Source organism: Amblyomma mixtum, chromosome 10 (genome assembly GCF_055824585.1).
Source record: "Amblyomma mixtum isolate Tamu chromosome 10, ASM5582458v1, whole genome shotgun sequence".
Taxonomy (NCBI): Eukaryota; Metazoa; Arthropoda; class Arachnida; order Ixodida; family Ixodidae; genus Amblyomma; species Amblyomma mixtum.
The window spans coordinates 79,169,091-79,192,676 of record NC_143021.1 but is presented as its reverse complement, the minus strand read 5'-3'; the positions used below and the strand labels follow the sequence as shown (position 1 = coordinate 79,192,676).

Here is a 23,586-nt window from a genome sequence, read left to right as displayed (position 1 = left end):
CGTTTCTGAATAGAAATGTACGAAATCGCCAAGTATCCGGGATTTCACACAACGGCGTCAACTATGACCAACCACTTGAAATAGCTGAAGTCTTTAGCAATTTCTTTTTCGCTAACGAGCCTGCACCGTCACCTCAACATATCAGAACGGCTAGCCGCATTTCATGCTCATTTTTCCTGTCTCCAACGTCACCCGACGAAATTTTAACTGCCATAAATAATCAGAAAACAACAAGTCCTGGTACTGAAAATATTCACCCCAACCACATCAAAATGGTCGCGCCTCTAATCTCAGATGTATTTTCTTTTCTTGTTAATCTAATTTTCAACACTGGCATTTTTCCAGACGAACTGAAGAAAGGCAAAATAATTCCCGTCTATAAAAAAGGTGACCGCTTACTACCATCCAACTACCGACCCATATGCGTACTACCTTTTTTCAGCAAAATTATCGAAAAAATAATTGAAAAACGTTTAACTAACTACCTCAATAAGTTTAACATCCTCTCCCCTCATCACTACGGATTCCGAGAAGGTTTTTCGACAGATCTTGCCCTCATTACACTTACTGACTAACTAAAGAATGCAATAGATGAAGGTCTTCACGCTGCATCAGTTTTTATTGATTTAACAAAAGCTTTTGACACAATAATCTACAACATTCTCTTTGCTAAACTTGAATCAATAGGTATATGTGGACCACTGCTTATCCTGCTAAAAAGCTAGTTACTTGCATCTCGAGCATTTTTCTAAGCCTCAAATTACTAATATAGGTGTACCTCAAGGATCCATTCTAGGTCCACTTTTGTTTCTTATATATATTAATGACGCCTAATTATCTGTCATCCTCAAAATGCATTTTATATGCAGACGATACTACTATATTTAGCTCCGATAACGACTTCGTTCGTCCCATTTCTAAACTAAACAATGACCTACAAAATATTATTTGCTGGTGTAACGATAATATGCTTCATATTAATACCTCTAAAACAAAATTCATGCTATTCAACTGCCATCAAAGAAAGTTAGCCTGTATTCCGTCTATTAATATCGCTAACCAAACTATACTTCCCTCTAACACTGCTACGTTCCTTGGTGTCCACCTCGATAGCCATCTGAAATATCATGACCATATTACTCATGTTAATGAAAAAATGGCACCTGGGATACGAATTTTTGTCAAAGCACGACCCTACTTTAGCTTTAACACATTGATCGCATTATATCACTCATTTATACATAGTGACATCACTTATGGCTTAACATACTGGGGTAATACTTACAGCTCTGACCTTGCATCAACTCAGGTAATCCAGTACAAAGCTATAAGAATTATTACATCCAGCTCATTGATTACTAACGCGAGACCTTTACTCCATATGAACAATATCCTAACTGTTTCAGAGCTCATAAAATTTCATTTAGGTATATTGTTCTTCAGAATCATCAACGACCAATTACCAACAGTTGAGTTTTTTTCTTCCACACTCACGAATTCCAACACTACCCGGTTTGCTTCTAACAACAATTTCCTCCTACCAAAAGTTCGTTCTAACTATGGCAAGCAGACTGTTCAGTACTCATCGATTTCCCTATGGAACACCTTACCTTTGAATGTTAAAAACTCGCGTTCGGTATTTAATTTTAAACAGACTTTAAAACAATTCTTGATAGCAGACAGTTGAACATTAGTTTCTTTGTTTCTTTCTTTTTATCTTCCTTTTTTCTTTTTCTTTGTAGTCTGTGTTCCTTAATTTGCGTTCTTTGTCTACAAATGTTTTTATTGTGTCTTTATTTGGTACCATCTTTCATTCTTAAAATGCTGGGCTTAATTTACTTAACTCAATGTTATTATAAACAGGAGGTCCCCTTTCAGTCATTCGACTATGGGACCTCCTTCTGCATATCATTGTACACTGCTCAAATGATTGACTAATAAAAAAATTCTGATTCTGATTCTGAAGCAATCATGACTAGCTAATCATTAACCAGTCATCATTTAACTAGTCATAACTAGTTAGTCTTTAACCAATCATGACCAGTTAGTCAATAACCAATCATGACTAGTACGTTACGGTCATGAGACATGACCCAAGCGCGACTAAAAGTCCACTCTGTCAGGGGCCAGTAATGCACCATTCCTATCTTTTTTAATTTGCCGCCAACATCCCAGTCGAAAAAAACACCAGCCCGTATCTGGTGTTTACACCAGACCGGAAATTCAGACACGGGTTCTGGTGTGACCCGGCCTGGTGTGACCCGGCCTGGTGTGACCCGGTCTGGTGTGACCCGGACTGGTGTGTCCCGGTCTGGTGTTACCGGGTCTGGTGTTACCGGGTCTGGTGTTACCGTGTCTGGTGTGACCCGGGCTGATGTTTTTGGTGTGGCCCGGTCTGGTGTTTTCTGATGCGATTTAATTTGGTGCCGTGCTGACCGGGTTAGGAGCCTTCGGGAACAATTTGCCTGTTTCACGATATGTGCCGCCCGCTGTGGAGCATAACGAGCATACCTGGTACCGAGAAAACAGGTTGAAAAGAAGTGCACGTGGGTGAAGCAGGCAAGGTGTGGCTCCACAAGACGCCAACTTCAGACGTGAGGAGGCAAGTGTGAGCTCGACAGCTGCCCTCTTCTGTCTTTGGTACTGTTGGTGATATAAACTGCACAAGTACAGTTAAACCGCCAGCTTCTGCAATGCTTGCGCAGTTGTTCACTATCACTGGAGAGCTCAAAGAGAAGAGTTGTGTGTACGCAGAGTGGCCGTGAGAAAAACGCAAATTCAATGTGCTTTGATAGCGATGCAGTGCATTAGGATACACAACAGCATGCATACACCAGCACTCAATTTTTACACTTACCAATAGAAATTTTAGGGAAAGAAAATTAAACAAAATTTGCACGCATACGCCAATACTCAATTCGTATGATTGCCAAAAGAAATTGCAAGGGCATGTAGAAAAGAAAAAAGAAACAAAATTTATTCTGATTCGCTTAGCTCTTTGAAGCAGTGGGCCTCTTTCGGCGAAGTTCGCAAGTTTTCTGTGATAGCCACAGTCTTATGCTTTTTTCAGCTTCCGTGGCTGCTTCGTCCGTCACTCCCCGACTGCGGGCATAATGCCTGAAGAACACTGAAAGAAAATCAGGCATAAGAGTTAAAAATAGCGCAAGCTTTGTTATTATTCTGGCTTCGGCAGAATTGTTGTTGTAGAACCAATTTCCAGGACATACAGTAAGTCTTAGCCTGACAATTAGCTCAGCACTACAAAAACCGCCGCATCTACTTGTAACGCCACGGCTTGTTGTAACAAAGAACAGTATGCTACATGATAAGTAAATTCATTCGCCTGATCATATCAAAGGGACACAGAGGACAACCTCATCCAGCTTTAGTTATTTGTAAAAATTAATTGTATGGCTTTGGGGCCATGTTGATGTTGCAGAGTCATTCATTGCTGCGAAAATTGGGTTAGAAAATGAACCCATAGTTCGATTCACACATGAAAAGGGCCAAATCCTGGTGTGAGACCGTCCATGTTTCAACACCTGTAACACAATTAGGGCACAAAGCTGTAGCTCTGACGATGCACAATGCCATTCCTTCTGCTCTTAGTAAGTGTAGAAGCATGTGCAATCTCAACAGAACAGTGCAGCAGTAATGGTGAGCAAATTTAAGCAAAACACCCTAAAACACAGCACATCAAAAGAAAGTTGTAAATGAGCCTAGAATTAAGCCTAGAAGACTTCTGCCTAATATGAGTAATAGTGCAACAAGGTGTTCTGATTCTGGGTAAATCTCAGCAGATATGTAAACAAATCACTTTCTCGACACTAGAAAGGTTGCACAAAGCTATGCTGCCAAATCTTGTGCATGTGCAAAGGCCATGAGTGCCAATACTGCAAGCACGACAGCTGCTGTGACACTTTGCACTGCCTACATCATCAAAATGAGCATGTCGCCTTAATATTCACGCCAAGTGTAAAGCTGAAAAATGACTAAGGTCATCAGAAAAAAGCGTTTGTCAATTGTAAGAATGCAGGCAGTGCCCAGTGCCCTAGCAGATACATACATGGTATGGTCCTGAACACAAAGCCAAAGAACACCAAGCATTACTATGTATGCGAAGTGTACAACAGGTCGAACTGCGTACATTTCCCGAGAATATGTTTGTGCTAAACCATCCCATAATTAGTGCCTTTGCTAAGGCAATAAAGATGAAACAATAACAAAAAAGGACAGGAAGATACATAAGAATGATACCATCAGCGTTTGCGTTAAAGGTGCACTAAAGAGGAATCTGAACTCATACTTTTACCGATGGAACTCGTTCTACACATTCCGAACGTTCTTAGAAACTGCGAATTATTTCCCTGTGCAGTCGGTTTCTCTAGTTTAAATCGAATTAAACACCCGGTTCCCGCCTTTTTTTTTAATTCCCCCGCAGACAGTGGGAGGAGTTGACTAATCTTTCAACTAGTCCTGTGGCGGCTTGCCGCTCTGCCATCGGCGGAGCGATACGGAGTGATTGGCGAAAGCAGAGTCCACGCGTATTTTTATTTTTGTGGGCCTAATTTGCAGCTATGTAGTCTCTGAATAGATCTATTTATCCACGGAAATGTAAAAAAAAGCAAAATAAAAACGAAAGCAAAGCCGCCATGCGACTACCTGCAAGGCACTCCATGCGTTGGCTGACTCCTCCCCGACTGCGGAGAATTAAAAAAAAAGGCGGGAGCCAGACAGTAATCACATTTAAATGAGGAAAATCAGTCCCACAGGGCAATAATTCAAAGTTTCTAAGAATGCTTGGAATGTGTAGATCGGGTTCCCGTGGCAAAAAGACGAGTTCTGATTCCTGTTCAGTGCACATTTAAAGGTTTTAAAAATGCGCAGCTCTTAAGAACCTAACTTTCCAGCTCAACATTGTCATGTGACAACAGCCTATTTTAGCATCACAAAACAAGTTATGTTCTTTGGTTGTTGCCACAGATGTGGAGTGCTCATGTCATACACTCATCTAGCGGCTCAGCTCTGTAGGAAGTTTTAATCTCTACCAAATGCTTCTCATTGTGCCTGTCAAGTAGCTAACTGCACATGAATTCTCGTGCACAACCAAAAGCCATGCAATGAATTGATCCATTCTAATATGAGTCAAATAGTGTTTGATAATTATTACCTTCTCATGAGCTATTGCCAAGGTCGAGATAGCCTCCTTTCATGTTAATGCAATATGACAATATGCACATGTGCTAACCCCAGTAGAATACAATAATTACCCCTTATCGTCTCCACCTTCAGCAGCGTCAGTGGCTTCTGCGGTGCCTTGTCCCCACCCTCTGCCAGGAATCTGTTGGACAGCGTTCCGGTGAAGCTGCGCTGAGCCAGCACTTCTGTTGACCACAATGTGGTTGCCGCTCTTTTGACAAACAGCGAATCTTTTGGCAGCGCCATGAGAGCATCGTATGCCTCTTTCGATATTTCGTGGCCATTGGCCAGGTGTACCTGCAGGAAAAAGAAAAATGGCATGCCGAACTGAAAGGGACGTACATAATGTACAAATTATCATTGTTTACCGAGTGCATTCTGGCTTAAAACTCAGTGTTAGCACTTGCCACAGCACCAAGGTCAAAATCATTTAAAACTTGAAAATAACTGCAGAACTTAAGCGTGGACATTAACAGTGCGATGGGCATTTAGTGGCACTTCTTAACAGCAGTGGAGTATCAAAGGTAACTGCATGCAGTGCTTGTAACTGGCTAATGCTAATCTGAATTCATGTTTGGAATGCTATCGGCAAATAATTTCAGAAAAATGGCTCTACCTTGCTGGACATAGCCAATTAGTATGTGCGCACAGTAACAAATGCTAAAAAAATAAGAACAGCACACAAAAAAGCCGTGCTGTTTGTGCTTCACATGATATGGTGCCCCTTGTAGAGTGGAATGGTCACGAAATTTCTATAGCCACCAGATGCCCTTCTCAAGACATGTCATGATGACTAAGCAATGCGAAAGACCACACACAAAGACAAGCTACCCTTCCGACAGAGCTGGCCTCTCATGCTTCACCCTCATGCCTCCCCTTTTGCTGACATTGTGGGGCACATGGCTGCAACACAGGCTCTTCTACTGCTCAACCTGCACTGACCCCTAACATCTCATTGGCGTGCTAGCTGCCAGTGCTCTTTTTAAAAGCAGCACTAAGCATGATCATATGGAAAAATTTTAGTGATCATCAATACTATATGGGCTACCTTTGTGGACCAAACTGAACCTGTAAAGTAACTGCACGAGCCGCAAGAAATAAACATCTGACTGTTCAAGCCTGACCAAAACTAGTCCCATATACCTGTCGTTAAACCACCAAAATAAAATGGATATAGCTTACTGAATTTTAAAAGCACTGGTAATGATGAAGGACAGAAGTGAACGGGACAAACACTTCTCCTCCGTCCTTACTCGTGCATTCAAAATTCAGTGTGCTAAACCAACTGGCCTAATAGACAAATTTTGTAAAGCATCTAGCTTGTTTACTACGCATGACAATGCTAAGAAAGAGTGCACAGCTGAAAAGCATACACCAAAATATAAGACACCCACATGCATCATCATCAGCCTGACTGCGCCCACTGCAGGGCAAAGGCCTCTCCATGTCTCTCCAACTGACCCTGTCCTTTTGCCAGTTGCCGCCACCGTATCCCTGCAAACTTCTTGATCTCATCCACCCACCTAACTTTCTGCCGCACCCTGCTACGCTTGCCTTCTCTTGGAATCCACTCCGTTCACCTCACTTCACTTTATTACCTTAAAGACCCCCAGTTAGGGGGTATTACATAAGGGGTGGGTACAAATAGAATTAAATTTTGTGTACAAAGATGTTATTCATTAAACATTAAATATGGCGTTTATACAATTCAAAAACGAGAATGGACAGGTGGTTGCAGCGACGTCGTGTGGAAGGCCGTTCTAGTGTTTGGCTGAGCAAGGAAAGAATGATGCAGCAAACGTTGTGGTATGAGTCTGTGGACGGGAAACTTGCAGGGGATGACCAAGGCGGAGTGAAATGCGTCCTGGAGGGCTAATGTAGGGTGGAATACGCAATGAGCTGTAAAAAAACTTCTGAAATAAACACATACTGGCGATGCGACGACGACAGGCAAGGTTTGCTAGGCTCAACTCTGCTTTTAAAGATGACATGCTGATATCATATGAATAACATGAATGAATGAATCTAGTGGCTCGGTTCTGTAGCGATTCTAGTGATTTTAACAAATAGATTTGGTTAGGGCTCCAAATGGGGGATGCATATTCTAGTTTTGTTCAAACCAGGGACTTGTAGGCAAGAAGCTTAACGTTTGGCGGTGCATGGCGCAAATGACGTTTCAGGAAACCAAGGGTTTTGTTAGCTGATGATAGAATGTTAGTGACATGCGCATTCCAGCTTAGATCTTGGCTTAAGGTTACACCCAAGTATTTATAGGAGTTGGTTAATTGTACTGCGACACCAGAGATTACCTAAGGGAATAAAAGGGCAGATATAACAATTACATGTAGAGGTGAAATTCGTTTCATGAGCGTCTAGTAAATTTTCGCAGCAGGACAAATGTTGCTCGATTTGGATGGTGACCTTTTTTTCTGTTTCTTTTTTTTCTTTCATTCTATAATCTGTGTTTCTTGAGTAAAAATTTACAGATGCAAGTGAATGCTGGTGCCACGTCTTATTTATGCTGCTATAGCCAGTATAGACAAGTATCAACTTGCTAAACATTCAACACCGGTGAATGTGAATGTGCATGCTACCCCCACTGATGCAACAGCAAGCAGTTCTCAAAGTCACATTTCATAAGACATGATATTTAGGTGCTTTCACCTTTCCACTGTCTGTCAGAGTACAAACACCCTGGACTGGTCGTGGTTCTGCTGCAGGCGGTCCAGCAGGCACTGCTGGAAGGTGTACTTCTGAAGATGACATCAGAGATGTCTCCTCTCCTTCCAAAGCCGGCATGTCTGCACGCAATATGGCACAACACAAGCTTGATATTTACCTAGTAGAGATTAAGCCACAATTCAGACTAGTGCAGTAGGAGCAACATTTCATACAATTTACGCTGAAATCAATACCCTCAGCCTCGAAGCATATCAAATAAATAATTAGATTATTCTTTTGTTATGCAGATATGAAATATGGAATCAATTTTATCCATACTTATGGCAAGACAGCTAGCTACCCCTTAGTACTTGCGTTTAATGCATAGCAAAGAAAAGCAAAATGCAGTTATTTCTGGTGGTGAACTTCATCATCCTGCCTATGCCCAAACCAGGTTAAAAGCACTACCCACTGACCCCCAATTTAGTATTGGGCCAGCTACAGCCATCCTACAGCCCACAGATTTCCTAATCTCGTCTGAAATGTTTACCTTTTTTTGGAATCTATTTCATAAGTAGTAATGGACCATTCACCACCTGTCCTCCATACCATATACTACCGCACTACTCTCTTTCTGTCTCTTAATGTTACACGCACTGCGCTGTCCTGAGGTTAATTTCAAGCCTTCTCAACATGGCTGCTGCCCGTACCGATGAATTTCCCATTAGCATCATGAATAGTGATTTAAAAACAACATTCTCGTATGCTTCCCTTGGTTTCAATGACTGTTGGCTACCTTCCTATTTATGCTGTAACGAGCTCCTCATTTCTATACCCTTCCCTGTTCGTTCCGTCATTAGGCTATCCTTGCAGCTTGAAAAACGGGCTATAAACTTGCTGCGAACTGAAAAAAATGTGCCCAGTGGTAGGTTAAGGACTCAGCAACAATGTCACTGGCAATTACAGATAGTGGGCATGGTTTATTGGTTTACTGGGGTTTACTGGGGCCCAAGGCAACTCAGGCTATGAGGGACGCCGCAGTGAAGGGCTACGGAGATTTCGACCACCCGGGGTTCTTTAACGTGCACTGACATTGCACAGTACACGGGCCTCTAGCATTTTGCCTCCATCGAAATTCGGCCGCCGCGGCCGGGATGGAACCTGCGTCTTTTGGGTCAGCAGCCGAGCGCCGTAATCACTGAGCCACCGCGGCAGGGCACAGATAATAGACATGATTCCGGAGTGCTGCTGATGACTTTCCATACCTTCCTCAGCTGATAAGCACGCATTGCGTACTTCAGATGACAGCAGCGTGGGCCCTTCCAGTGACAGGATGGGGTGGCACTGTTGTGGTAACGGTGTCACCGCCCTTGGAGGGGTGTCTTCAGCGGCATTCTCAACGAGTGCAATGCTAGCCACATTGCTCACTTCAGCAGCTGTTGACAAAAACGTTTGCTGTGTTAGACTTCCCGTTTAGCAAGTTCATTTTTTCTTGTTTCATCATACTTTCTTATCTTTTTGTTTTTGGTCTTTTTAGGTAATTTATCTAAGCTCCACTAAGAACATGAACATATGCAGCTAAAGTTCACATTTCCACTGTGATGCAGACGTTAGGATCATTAAAGCCATGGAGTTAGTGTAAAACTGCATTTCTACAACCAATGAGGAATGTAATAAACATGCAAAATTTTTAACACTTGCTTTCCCAAAAAGAAGTCCTTTTTATAATGCACTTGTGTATTTTTAACACACTGGAGCTTACAAGAAAAAAGTAATAACTTACAGGCTGTAGCAAGCGGTATCCAGATTAAGAAGTAGGCATACTGCCATACAAGACTAACCTGGAGCTGAGAGGCATTTCAGAAGCTGCTCCTGCAGCTTCATGTTTAACTGCCACAGCTTCGAATTTTCTTTCTTGAGGGCTTCCAGCTCCTCTTTTAGCGCATTGCTTTCTCTGAGTGCCACAATGTCCTCATTGGCACTTCTTTTCGCAGCCATTCTCAACTTCTTCACCTTTTTGTTGACTAGAATTAAAGCATAGGCATAACCAATATAAATGCAGCAAATGTGTATCATGCACAAGTCATCATGCACTTCGTATATAATCAGCATACTGGCATTTGTTTGACCATTGCAAGGAGATTCACCCACTTGCCACAAGTACATTAGGCGTTTCCTCATCCATAACACGGTACTGTTGGCCGCAAAAGTTTGCAGGATCTGTGATGCGTGGCGGGGCGAAGCAAAACAACATTGCTGCGTGATCTGCCATAACAGAGCATAGTATCCAGGCTCATGTGAACCTCAACACCATGCTCTGTGATGGCAGATGGCAGTCATTCCAGAATTGTAAAGCGAGCTGTAGCTACGTCTTGCCTGAAACCAGCTATAAAAAAATCTTGACCCTACTCGATAATTCACAGCGTAGACCAACAGGTCTCCCAATTGAAGGAGAGCGGTTATCCGGAGCAGTTACTTTGCGGCATTGCTGAAAGCTTACTAAGAGAAGTTACTGGGTCCTACAAAACTAAGAAAATGAGCTACGAGGGACGCCCTGCCGTGATGCCGTATGTTCACAATATCTCCCACAGAATAAGGAGGACAGCTAACAAGTACGGAGTCCAGGTGGTTTCTTCAGCTGCCAATAAGCTCATTTGAATGTGTAAAAAGGTCAACGAGAATGAAGACCACAAAAAGAAGCCTGGGTGCAACATCAAACATGAAAACACCTATGTAAAGTGTGACGAAAACGTCATTTACAGCATTCCGCTCAGCTGCCAACAAACTTACGCAGGGCAAACGGGAAGATGCCTTAACAAGAGGCTCCGGGAACACGAAAGATAATGTGAACTTGCAAAGTCCGGGAATCTGGCAGCTCATTTTGCACACTGTAAATGCATACCCTTGCTAAAAAACACCAAGGTAATAGGTAGGGCTAGAAACGGACGGGAACAAGAAATTATCAAAGCTTTTGCAATGCACATTGCTCCAAAACAAACCAAACCAAACCAAACCAGATAAGCAATGCGTCAGCTCCCCTTCAGTGATGTTAGGGGGAACAGAATTAACCTCCCTCAAGAACAGTAATCTTCGGCTGTTGTAAGCGCGCGTAGTTTTTACCTGTTTTTCCTTCATTCTTGTCGTCAAATGTGTGTATATAGTCATGTTTCTTCTCAGATTAAACAGTAGTTAGAAAGCGCTTCGTCCTGTGCGTTTTCAGTGTTTTTATAGCGCTCACCAATTCCTTCAAGTATGTATTTCCAACTCGCCCCAGTAGTAGCTCTTTTGTCTTTTACATTGCAAGACACCAGAGCTACTCCCACAGGCAGTCACTTCCATACTGATGGTCAAAAAAATTCAAGTGCAAGAGTAGGGATCCTTACCACATCGTTGCAAGCTAGCTAATGACTTAGGTTGGGCACAAGGTACACTCATAGAGAAAAGTTTGCTGGATGTCGATTTTCCGAAAATATTTATTTTTGCATTGCCTCGCCAGGCAGCCAGCTGAAATTTGTTCAATAAGATCGAGTATCCATGTCCCCTCCTCATTCTTGGCTTTTGATTAAATTGCTCTGGCTAACAGTACAGAGAAAATGTTTCACAAAGAACTCTCATCCCACAAATTTTTATCCATTACTGTACAAGAACACTGCAGTATAGCTAGATACCCTCCGCTGCACAAAGCAAACAGAAGGAAAGTATCCATTATGTGACAGGGTCAAACTTGCACTGTAGTTCAAACTTACCTGAAGGTTGCTGCTGTAAGCTGCAGGTACTATATAGCTGCTAGCTTAGTTCAGTCACATCCACACTGTATGGACAAGAAAATAAAGTACGAGAGAGCACCTTATACAGCACGTTGTCAACGATGCAGCAAAACACAATCTCTGTCGAAACTACAATGCCCACAGGGCTCACTGATGAATCACGCATCAGGGCACTGACAGCATATTTGATGATCCACAGCTGCACAGGAGTAAGGAAGAGAGGTCTGGTCACAATCCAGGAACATGTGGCTCTAGGGGTGTCATATATGGTCCTGCTATCTGGCTCAGCATTGAGCCCTGTGGGCATAACATGTTTGGCAAAGTTATACCAAAGCACTGCAAGAGCTCATTGCACTCAGTGATTGGGAAGTAAGTGAAAAATGTGACTGAAGCTCGCAAATTTAACACAACAGTTAAGCTGTCCTAAACAATGCTACTGCACAGTGCAAAGTACTGTGCAGTGAGTGGATGGTTGGAGACTTCCATTTGGCAAGCCTAATAAATAAATTGATAAGCTGTGGAAGTATGCACAACTTTTATATGACATTTTCAACCTACCTGTGCTTTGCACGGCTTGGCATAATTAATGTAGGCACCAATACACTCGGTAGCCGGGCCACATCCACACTGCAAAGGCAACAGAAAAGAAAAACTCAGTCGCGAAGCACTGAAAAACTAACACCGTCCTGGCACTATGCTTTTCGTGCATTCTGTTTTATCGTAATTATGAACCTACGCGCAATTGCCTTAAGATTCACACCATGCAACTACACACCGTCTCGACTTTTTTTTCACAAACACGAGAAACACGTTTGCGGCAGCTAATGCATAGTGCTTGCAATTTCCACTCCGTGGCAAACAAGTAGCGCAACAGAGTACAACTGCGTTAATGCGCTTTAGTCATCCCACAGCAACACCCTGAAAGTAATTTTCAAGCACAGTTACTTACCTCGCAAGTGTTAACACCATGGCCGCTTCTTTCATCCGAAGCAACAAAGCATGTCTCGGCAAGGGGTCAGGCGACACCGGAGCTTTTTCACGAGAGCTTCAGAATCAAACGAGCGTCTTTTCGAGCGCGTAGATGACACATCACATTTGTAGCACAGCCAAGCAACCACAGAGCGAACAAACCGCACATTGCAGCAAAAGTAAAGGTCGAAAGGAGCACCGCGCGACGAAAACCAACGAGACCATCGCGCCACAAATATTGGCTTGGCTGATAGATTGGATTGGGTTGACTTTTAGGCTTACCGCTCTGCCGCGGCACCTGGTAGGAGTTTATTCGGGTTTGTTTTCATGGAAGGCAGCATGCATGGCTACATGCCTCGTTTTCACCGGCATGTAGCCATGCATCTTGCCCAAGCATCTGTTTTAACGTTTTTACATGCCTCGGTTACCTCGAAGGAGTGCTGCAGGATAAAAGGGCGTTAATTATGAGCACTGGCGCCAGAAAGCCAAGCGAATCGTTTAATTCTGGTTCTTTTACATCAACACCATAGTTGAGTGATCTTAATCAATCTGAATATTAAACTAGTTGGTGGTAGAAATGTGATTGTGTGAAATTTGGCATTGGCAAAATAGAATTTGTTTTAAAATGTTCGCCTGAGGGAAAACAAATTATATATGCCATGTAAGCTCACATCCCAAGAGGGATGTTTACGGATACTCCTCGGACATCCGCCGGCGGATGTCCGCCAGCCATCTAAAAACGAACGTCCCTCGTACATACACAGAATCTCCGATACGTATATCCGAATATGGACATACGTAGGCATGCCCTATGGACATCCCAGCCTGGCACTGGAGATTCGGACCTTACTCGGACCTACCCCGGATATCCGTGGTTGAGGGTAAAGTTGGAAGTTGCGCTTCTTTCCTGTCGTCTCTATCTTTTTCCTGTGTACGTCTTTTTAGCGCACACCCTTTCAAATATGGATATGTACCAACTAGCCCGTCAAAAAGCTTTACTAATATATAGTTCTTGCTGTCACATTCGAAGCTATAGAAATCTCATAAAAAGGAACTGCGCGCATTATGCAACTCAAAATGTGGTGGAAATAATCCAGTTAGACTGAGAAAAGCTTCTTTGGTAAAAAAAAAAAAGCTTCACGATCATTTTATGCGAACAGCTAAGAATAATAAACCGTACGTATGACAAACCCAGAAACTCAGGCATGATTTAAGTAGAAATATGGCACTCTCTAACCCCCCCCCCCCCCCCCCCCCGCCAATAAAAAAAATTACGTAGGAAGGCCATGCCGAACTCCACTTTTTCGGCGAAAAATATCCAAGAAGTATACGCATGTGAAATGAGCCCTCGCTCGTAAATTACAGGCCCCTCAAATGGTGTATCTTTCTGTGGTCGCTTAATTTTACTGCCTATGATATTTCTTCACTTTTACCAGTTAACAGCAACTGAAACAAAGATCTCAGTAAAGGAAGCCAAAATAAATGGTACAGGTCGCGGAAGCAAAAGGGATGGACATCTCTGATTACAATTAAAGGAAAGCCGCTGTGGTGGTTACAGTAGTATATGCATCTAATTGTGTGTAATGTCTTGATTGTAATGATGCGCAAGACATTGCTGTACATGGATTATTCCGTGGTGTTCTCTTACGAGCGCTAAATAATTATAATCAAATTTCTTTCTCGTGCTATTTCGGTTTCAACAGCCTATAGCGATGGCTGTGACGCCAACGTGTGTTTATAGCTAACAAGGCAAGAGCGGGGCCTAAAGCTGGTCCTTCATAGTGCAGATATCGCGCTTACTGATACTGATAACTATTGCTATTCTGTGCATGTGCTGTTTGTGTCAGTTGTCTGCACTGTGCTTATGGTTCACAGGTCACGGGAGACATGAAAAAACTGCGATACGTTGATTAGTCGTTTTACTTCGCTACAATGCAGTCTGCTTCAAGAATCGGAATGACAACGAATGTAGAAGCAGAAATTATATTGTAGTTTTTTTCATGTCTCGCGCTTCTTGACCTATAAGCTACTTTGACGGTACAGTAATCGTTCGGCTGTTAAAAACCGAAACCGAAACAGCATGACAAAACATTTCCCTGCTCACAGATCTACAGTATCTACCGCGAAGAAAGAACTGTGAAAAACGGTCATTTACGCTTGTATTAATGAAAAAAAAAGGTATTGTTTTGAGAGTTCAGAGGTGCAAAGCGGCGGCGTGATGGTTACGTAACTGTGGAGGCCGAGACCGCGCGCCAATAGCGCAGTCTATTTTTCCATGGTGCGCTCCTTCGTGCCTCGCCTTCGTTGAGTGCGTCTGTTAATCTGTGTCGCCTTTTTGGTACTCGGTTCGAAGGCTTTCTTTTACCAGCAGGCCGTGCACTTTATCGCAGCATGCCTCCTAAAAAACGGTAACTTGCTTATTTTGAGCCCGGTGCGTCGTCAGCGAAAGTTCCGCGGCAAACCGTGTGGAGCCAGCGGCAAAGGGAACCGTCGAATGAAGTTTCACAGGTGAGCCGTTGCGCATGACACGTTTCCAAATACGCCCGCTACCCCCCAATTTCTCCCCGTACTCCTTGGGCTGTACCTTGGGCTTCTACGAAAAAAAATAAAAAATCGATGAGCAGAGGCAAGTAAGCCTGTTTCTAGCGTGTCGTGGGGCCCGCACCGAATCGAGGCGAGTGCATATTTGAGGGATGGGGGCGGATTTAACAGGCAGTGGTGAATAGGTGAGGCGTGTTTCCGAAGTGAATGCAAACAACCATGGAAGAATCGTCTGTCAGCTTTTTCCGGTTACAATACAAATTTCTCCCATGCACTGCCTTCTGCATAGCAAATGCCCTGTATTCGTGCATCGTTTATTCGCTAATCTATTTGTGCTGCGACATTGCGTATTGCACCGTAAGATCAGCGCGTGCTGTGTATGAACGCGTCCTGAGCGCAGAAAATGACAATTACGAAAGGTACGAGTGTTTTCTCGAGTGTATGCACGGCAGTCGGCTGTGTGCGCGAAATAGTTTAACGCGTTGGTCGTTATATATTTGTTTGTTTTTTTGCTGCATCACGAAGGCAACGAAGGCTGAGCTTGCACAGTTTAGCAAACGATTGATGTATTTGCCTCAAAGCGTGTAAAAGCTGCCAGTGGGCTAGCACATACATGCAACCGTGCGCGCAGCGCGTCTCAACACGTCCCACTGCGTACGCATAGGAAGCATCCGACCGTTTACATTATTGTGGTTGTACTTCATGCGAGTACACGCTACGAAGCAGAACAGAGTCGACGTCTGGTTGGTCTTGCGATGATGCAATACAATCAGCGGTGTTGCAGTGGAAATAAATTAGTGTTAGAAGCGAATTAACACAGCGACTGCCGTGAAGCAACAAGCAGGGGGAGAAATGTGGAACCGGAAGTAGCTGTAGCAGACGACTTTTCCATGAGCCTCTGCGCTGACTCTGGAAACGCACCTCACCCATTGAAAGGGGACAATCTATCCCCCTCCACAAGCCTGAAATTTTGCATAGGAAAACTTTGCTTATCCCAATTTTCCGAAGAAAAAAAAATCTCCAAGCAGTACACAGTTCAAGTGGTTTGCCCTCCCCCCCCCCCCCTACACACACACACACACACACACACACACACACACACACACACACACACACACTGATGTACTACCCTACTGCCCTTTGCCCCAGAATGAATCTAAATTTTCGTGTAAATGTTGAGGTGTTCAGAGGCAATTCTTGAATTCAAGCGAAGCCACATAGATATGTGCACGTAGACTTGCTGTGGTGACTATGTGTTTAGGTGCTTGGCAGTTGAGCCCGAAAATGCATGTTTGGTTTCTTGTGTGCCCTTTTGATAGTTTAATGTTAGCTGCCTGTGAACCAGGCAGATGCGGTATTATGAGAAAATGTATTATTTTATTTGCCTATGTTTCCTGCCCACTCAGTTGTGCTAATGCTTGTTCTATGCATGGGCTCATGCCGCTGTTGAGTAACTCTCTTTTTAAAAATATTAGCATCTCTTGTTGTTGTCTGCCTTGTGTGACTGTTGTGAAATCATACTCAACGAAACTGGCAATGCTGAACTGTAAGGCGGCTTGTCGCACTTTCACTCTTGGTCCTACCTTTTTAACACTTTCCCATATAAAATTTAAAGGAGTGTAGATACCAAATTTTGGTTGCCTATGTTTTCTTGTTTGTAATGGTGCGTTAGACATTACTATACATGGAACACCATGAGGTATCTGGCTACAGCTGCTAAATAATAATCAAATTTCATCTCTCACCTGATTCGGCTTCTGTTACAAAAGCAGTGTGATGGCTACGATGTCAGGTCAGTATAGGTCACATGAGGCATGAAGACAGCTGCAATATAATCGCTGCTGCTTCACACATTGCGATTCTGCTGCTGTGGTGGCTCAGTTATGGTTCTCGACTGTTGACTTGAAAAGCGGGGGTTAAGTCCCAGCCACTATGATCACATTTCAGTGGAGTTGAAATGCTAGAGTCTCATGTGTTGCGCGATGTCAGTACACATTCGAGAACCCCAGGTGTGGGTGAAATTATCCGGAGCCCTCCACTTTGGGATCCCTCAGCCGGGGTCGCTTTAGGACGCCACAACTCCCATGAACCATGCACCAAACCCATTGCCATTCCAGCTCTTGCGGCAAGCTGTCTTTAGCATCACAGTGAATTAAAATTATGAAGCAGTGATTATGTTGCACTTTTTATTTGTGTCTCACGTGACTTATACTGACCTTTCACGTTGTAGCCATTACTTGACTGTTGAAGCTGAAACAGGTGAGATACGAAATTCGATTATAAATTATTTAGTGATTGTAGGTCCGTGTCACATGGTGGTCCATGTATACTATCTCTTATGGATCATTATAAAGAAAAAAAACATAAACCTGTGATGAAAATATTAAAATGTGAAGGGAATCGGAATGATGTTCATGCGGAATGATACCAACTCGGGGTATACATGAACAGGTTGCAGTCATTCACTTCAATACTGATGTTTTTTTCTTCTGTTGCTGATGTAGCCTTTCCAATGTTTTTTGTAGCAACCTGAAGATGAGGTGCATGACAACGCCTCTACAAGTCATCCCAACTTGGATGATGAGCCTTCAACCCTGCATCTTGATGACAGCATTTCTGATGCACAACTGCCAAGGCTTGATGAGGACACCAATGGGCTTGACAACCATGTGCTAGAGGACCCCGATGAAGACTTGTCGGAATTTATCAGAGTGAACTCCGAGTCGAGACTTCCACACAGAACACTACCCACCTGCAGGCGATGCTGCGTGTATTAACATTATTAACATTTGTTGTTGCTGCTGGCCTTCCTTGGACACAAGTGGACAGCTTGTTGAAGCTGTTGAATGCATTTCTTGGCCAGAACGTCTTCCCATCGACAAAATATGGCTTTAGGAAGTTATGGGATTTGCACAAATCAAGGATGGTGGAAGTCCATACATACTGCCCAACGTGTGAGTGCCTGACATCAAGCTGCGGCCTAGATTTCCAGCACTGCACTAATTGTGCAGCCACAATGACTGTGGCACAGCTGGTGAAAAAAAGGAAGCTTTTTCATAACTGTCGACCTCAAGCATCAGCTACAGTGTCTCTTAAAGAAGTTTGGGGATATAGTTGGCGCAAACCTCCAGAAACTCGCAGCTGAAACTCATCAGGGAGCTTATAAGGATATCACAGATGGCCAACTGTACAGAAAGGTCCGCCTTGAAAGGAACATGAATTGGAGTGACCTGACTGTTACCGCTAACAGCGATGGATCGCCAGTATTTAAGTCGAGCAAAGGGTCAGTCTGGCCAATTCAAGTAGCGCTTAATGAGCTCCCTCTTCCCTATCGTTGGAAGAACATCCTCATTGGCGTCATTTGGTTTGCCAAAGGTCACCCACCTACTCGCCTCTACTTGAAGACATTTGTTGAGAAATTCCACACTATGGGCAGCTTCACGTGGTCATTTGCCAGCAAAGTTGTGCAGTCAACAGTGAATGTGTTGTGCTTTTGTGTTGACTCGCCAGCCCCCGCTTCACTGCTGAATGCTAAGCAATACAACGGATACTATGGCTGTTCTTGGTGCCTTCAAAAAGAAACGCTTGTTGATGGTAAGAATTGTTTCAGTCATATTACAAGCTTTGCCTCTTCTGCTTTCTGCACACTGTCCAGCTCTAAGAACATAATTTTGTTGCTTAAATGCATTCACATGCAACAAGCAACATACTCGTATCCCATGTGGTTGGTATCAACTGTTACCAGGTATAAAAATACTGGTTCATATCAGTTTGAACAAGGTTGTGTTCTAATACAAAAAGAACTTGGTGTTGCAGCAACTTGGTGATGGAGGGCCATGATGATGACGTGACAATCTGTGCTTCCCCATAAAAGCAGTGAAAGAAATTTCACTTGGGAAGGATTATCACCCATATGGGGGAGAGAGAGACTCGAAGATGGTATGGCAGAGAAAAGGATGGCAAAGTTGCTTGATTGTGACAGCTGTAACTCTGCTGCTTAGTCTTTTAAAGAAATTTTTCTATTCACATATTCCAGAGATGGAGCCTGACAAGTGCCAGGGTATAGCAGTTTTCGACCATAGGGATCACAGGTCTTCTAAAACTCCTCATAAGTATTCTGAAACAAAAGGCTGTTGTGGGGTGCTTAGTTTACTCTCTAGCAGGCATAATGACAAAGGACGGTCATTTTGCGCGTTGGTGAGCAGTCACATTTAGCTTTGTGTTTACTGTGAGAAATATGTGCAGATATGCACAGGGCACTTATTTCTAGCTACGAGGAGATTGGGTGCTGTTAATTATGTGAGCAAATGTCTGTGCTGTCTGTTTAAACTTGTGATAAGTTTATTGTCTGGTGATCCAAGACGTACGAGGTGTGAAGACTGGAATCACAGTTGTCACCTGTGGTGCACATGTATGGATTCAGAATGGAAAAAATTGTCACTTGGAAGTTCTATCTTACACAAGCACTCTTGTAAACTTTTGTACCTCTTCCTGCAGAAGCTATGCACATTAAAGGTCAGGAAGATTGACTGTGCAGGTCAGATTCCATAGTGATCCTAATAATCCAGAGCTTTTCATTAGCATCTCCCATAGCCTAGGTCTACCTCTTGGAAGTTGGGTTCTGCAGTGAAAAATAGGGCATGCAACCTCCACATGTTGACTTATTGCCCATTTACATATTCTGAGTGTAACATGAAAAGCCTAATTTTGTAAAATGGGCTTGTGCATTGATTAAAGGTAGATGTGGTACCATTGCATATAGTTTAAGTTATTGTAGCATTTCATAACCGTCACTTACATGTGCATTCGTACTCTCCTGTCTGTTCTTTAGCATGTATTTCTTTGTTTATTATGCATAGTACTATGAGAAATTTATCTGTCATTTCTTTTTTCAGGCACCCTGAAATATATCATGGAGGGGCGAGATATGGTCGAGCGATGCCATGACACTGTGTACAGTACAATGAAACTTGCAGCCAGGTGAGACCGTCCTGTGGATGGTATGAAGGGCTTGTCAGCCGTCGCAACCCTCAGCACATTGGACCTGTCGTGGGGCTTTCCACCGGACTACATGCACTGCGTACTGGAAGGTGTCACATCGCAGCAAATGGAACTTTGGCTGTGTTCACCAGGAAGTGCCTGGCACATTGGGAATCATGTGAGGGAGTTGAATGACCGCCTGTTGAAAGTTCGGCCACCAATTTCACCAGATTGCCAAGACTGGTAACTGAGCGCTCGTTTTGGAAAGCTACAGAGTGGAGATATTGGCTTCTTTACTACAGTGCACCTTGTCTCTTCGATATGCTCCCGCAGAGATATTTGACGCATTTCTGCCTTCTTGCACAGAGTTTACTCTTACAAGCAAGTGTTGAAGAGACAGATATTTTTTGTGCCGAAAGGCTTCTTGTGGAGTTTGTTGAGCAGATGCCAATTCTCTATGGTGAACACACCCTGACATTCAATGTGCACCAACTTGTGCACCTTGCAAAATCTGTGCGCATGACTGGGCCACTGTGGGCAACCTCTACCTTCCCATTTGAAGGAGGGAATGGTGACATTCCCAAGCTGGTTTCTGCAGCGAAAGGTGTTCCACATCAAATAGCAGAGCGCTTCATCATGCGAGAGGTGCAGAAGTCCCTGAAGCGTCTGGTACTACTGCCACCCTACCTGAACAAGCAGCAAAAGCTGATCTCGGGGAAGCAAGGCAATAAGCTCCAGTTCGCCATTGCAGGTTCGCCATTGCAGCCTGGCAGTCTTGAATGCCATGTTCTGGATTTGATCAGCCAGACCATTGGTGCTGTGCCCAGTATGAGTGAATACCTCAGAGCACGTATTAAAGGGTTCACTGTACATAGTGCCAATTACAACAGGACCGAGAAAACGTGCTCTGAATATATTCTAACAGATGATGGCAAGTTCTTTCGAGTGATCAAAATCTTTTTAGTGGAAAACAGTATCTTCTTACTCTGCCAAGAACTAATTACCGAGGAAAGCTTTATGCCTTTCATGTTCACTGCTGAACACCCTCCGACTGATGTTGGGTTGTGCCTAATTTGTGAGCAGAAAGTTATTTCACCTTGTGTGCTTGTGGCACAGAGTGACCAGTCACATATTGGGAAGGTGCCCAATCTCTATGAAAGTGATTAGGAACAGATGCCAGGGACACATTTAAATTGGCTTATAGCCAATCCCTGCGACGCTGCGTATGACCAGAAGTTTTCTATGTTGTCCGTCTAGAGCCCAATTATGCATGCTGAAGGACACTGTTCCCACACTATTTTTTTTGCACAGTCCATTTTATTTGTTTGTAGTCTTATGTTTTAAATCATTGGGTCGATGCTTCTTTGAAAGGGGAGAAATTCTGTTAACCTTTGTAGTGTTTGTTTATTCTTCAGTGTTGCCGGTGCGCTGCTTTATTGCTTTGGCTGTGATGCAAGACGCGATCAGATTTATCTCGATTGATCGCATCCAGGCGGAGCCGCTTCTACGTTATTCCAGAATGTTCTAGTAACTTTGCACGCTTTATCTCGAAAGTTCGCTATCAGCTTTAAATTCAGCATGGCCAAGAATGGCAGGCATTCTGTCCGACCGCAGAGTTCGCCTGTTGCTACGCTGCCGCGGAGTCATTCAGTTCTTTGCTTGTGCAAGTCAGCACAAAAAGAGTTTCGGTTAGAAGCAATTTTCGCTGTCTTCTTGCTCTCCGTACTGCAGTCAGCACTCTGTGACAATATTTGCCTCAGTTGTATGGAAGGTGTGCACCTTTTGCTGCATATGTCATGTGAAGTTTATTTCCTTGTGCTGTTCTTGATTATTGTGAAACACCTCTGCATCTGTGTGTTGCACTGTTATAGGTCATTGTATATAGAAGAAGCATTCTGTCTAATGTCCAGTGTGTAGTCCTGTTTGTAATTACTAAAGTTGAATGTGGCTTGTAATCGCATTTTTCATATGCCATGTATGGCCTAAGGTTCAAATGTACGTGTTTTGGTTTGTTATGTGAGATTGTTAGTTTGTTATCTGAGGTTTGTTAAAATAGCGCTTCATTTGTAGTGTAAATAAAGAATTATGGTGTTTGATATATAATTTTCACATATGTTTATGAAAACATGTTAGGAGGTTACCTTAATTATCATTCTACTAAACATTGTTTCACAGAGGCGATTAGATCTAGAAGGGCGACCTTCTGCTGCATACGTTCTGCTTGAATTGGTATGTTGAGGCATTTGCATCAGCACATAACATCCAGTGAAGCAAAGTTAGGGCACGCTTAAGCATGAAACACTTCTGCCCTTCGCTTTACCTGAAAAATATGGTTGGTATAGTTCTATACTGCACTTTGTGATCAGTGCGACGCGCGTTAGACAAGAAGTCCAGATTAGGATGGATGCACTCTGCCAATATTTGTCTTTGCTGTGTATGCCCCCAAACTGAAGTAAACTAAATTAGGTACTGCAGTGTAGTTGTATACGTTTACAACAGCACACTAACTTCCTGTGTGTGTCAGCCAGAATGTGGTTGATTGGTGTCCAAACCTTAATGCCTATTCAAAGTGTTTTTCATGCCAAAATTAACCAATCCACTCTTAAGTGCAATTGACGACCAAAACAGTGTGCACACCACAACCCATGCAGTCTGGTGTATGCACTACAGCACACTAACACTGCACGCTGTGGGTACCAAAATACACCAATCAAGTGTGTTGTGCATGCTACAACACACCAACGCTTTCTGGTGTGCACGCTACAACACGCCAACCCGTTGTGGTGTGCCCGCTGCAGCACACCAACCCAGTCTGGTGTGCCCGCTGCAGCACACCAACCCAGTCTGGTGTGCACACTGCAACACACCAGCCCAGTCTGGCGTGCACACTGCCACACACCAAACCGGGCTGGTGTGCACACTAAGACACACCAAACCGGGCTGGTGTGCACACTAAGACACACCAAAGCGGGCTGGTGTGCACACTAAGACACACCAAAGCGGGCTGGTGTGCACGTTACAACACACCAGCCCGGTCTGGTGTTAACATCAGAACACACCAGCCCGGTCTGGTGTTAACACCAGAACACACCAGCCCGGTCTGGTGTTCACACTAGGAAACACCAGAACACACCAAGCCATCCTGGTGTATTTTTCAACTGGGATGGCATGGGTTCCGGTTCTGAAGATCATTTAAAAGATAAAATTTGCGGCCGTCGCAAAACTGGCTTCAAATACAGCAGTAACAAAACAAGAAAAACAGCGTTATTAACATTGATGAACCCTGGATCTGAATGCCCAAGCGATTTCGAAGTCACTCCTGAAGGTGTGCCCACTGCAGCACCTTGTGAAAGTAATTCCCTTCAAGAATCTTCCGTCTGCAACTTCACTTCGCTCAGTTCTCATTATAGAGAGACACTGTAGTCTATGCGTGTGATCTTATGCAGAAGCGTTTATTCCTAGTTCCCGG

At 43.6% G+C, this 23,586-nt stretch overlaps 1 protein-coding gene and 1 long non-coding RNA gene across 3 annotated transcripts; one reads left to right on the top strand and one right to left on the bottom strand.

The window, feature by feature from the left end:
- Nucleotides 1–2,990: 2,990 nt before the first annotated feature.
- LOC149326247 (BEN domain-containing protein 5-like) lies at nucleotides 2,991–13,023 on the bottom strand. Of its 2 annotated transcripts, XM_089563820.1 has the most exons (8): nucleotides 12,577–13,023; nucleotides 12,186–12,254; nucleotides 11,607–11,671; nucleotides 9,702–9,884; nucleotides 9,126–9,296; nucleotides 7,864–8,000; nucleotides 5,271–5,496; nucleotides 2,991–3,127 (listed from the first exon to the last, which is right to left on the bottom strand). In XM_089563820.1, the coding sequence occupies exons 4-8, from the start codon at nucleotides 9,856–9,858 to the stop codon at nucleotides 2,991–2,993; spliced, it is 828 nt and encodes a 275-aa protein (XP_089419946.1). In that variant the 5' UTR covers nucleotides 9,859–9,884; nucleotides 11,607–11,671; nucleotides 12,186–12,254; nucleotides 12,577–13,023. The 2 variants fall into 2 exon arrangements, with proteins under 2 accessions (XP_089419946.1, XP_089419945.1); XM_089563819.1 differs by lacking the exons at nucleotides 11,607–11,671; nucleotides 12,186–12,254; nucleotides 12,577–13,023 and having other exon boundaries at nucleotides 9,702–10,145.
- Nucleotides 13,024–13,939: 916 nt separating this feature from the next.
- On the top strand, nucleotides 13,940–23,276 carry LOC149326246 (uncharacterized). The gene is made up of 3 exons (XR_016286412.1): nucleotides 13,940–15,104; nucleotides 17,663–18,731; nucleotides 20,033–23,276. It is a non-coding gene; the product is annotated as an uncharacterized LOC149326246 (long non-coding RNA).
- Nucleotides 23,277–23,586: the final 310 nt, after the last annotated feature.

Excerpts from the sequence above, each read along its gene's own strand:
- LOC149326247 (XM_089563819.1), bottom strand. The coding sequence starts at position 10,041 with ATGAGGAAACGCCTAATGTACTTGTGGCAAGTGGGTGAATCTCCTTGC. Across the intron at positions 8,001-9,125 it reads GTGCTTATCAGCTGAGGAAG|ACATGCCGGCTTTGGAAGGA; the intron begins GTATGGAAAGTC and ends TATTGCGTGCAG. Across the intron at positions 5,497-7,863 it reads CTCTGACAGACAGTGGAAAG|GTACACCTGGCCAATGGCCA; the intron begins GTGAAAGCACCT and ends TTTTTCCTGCAG.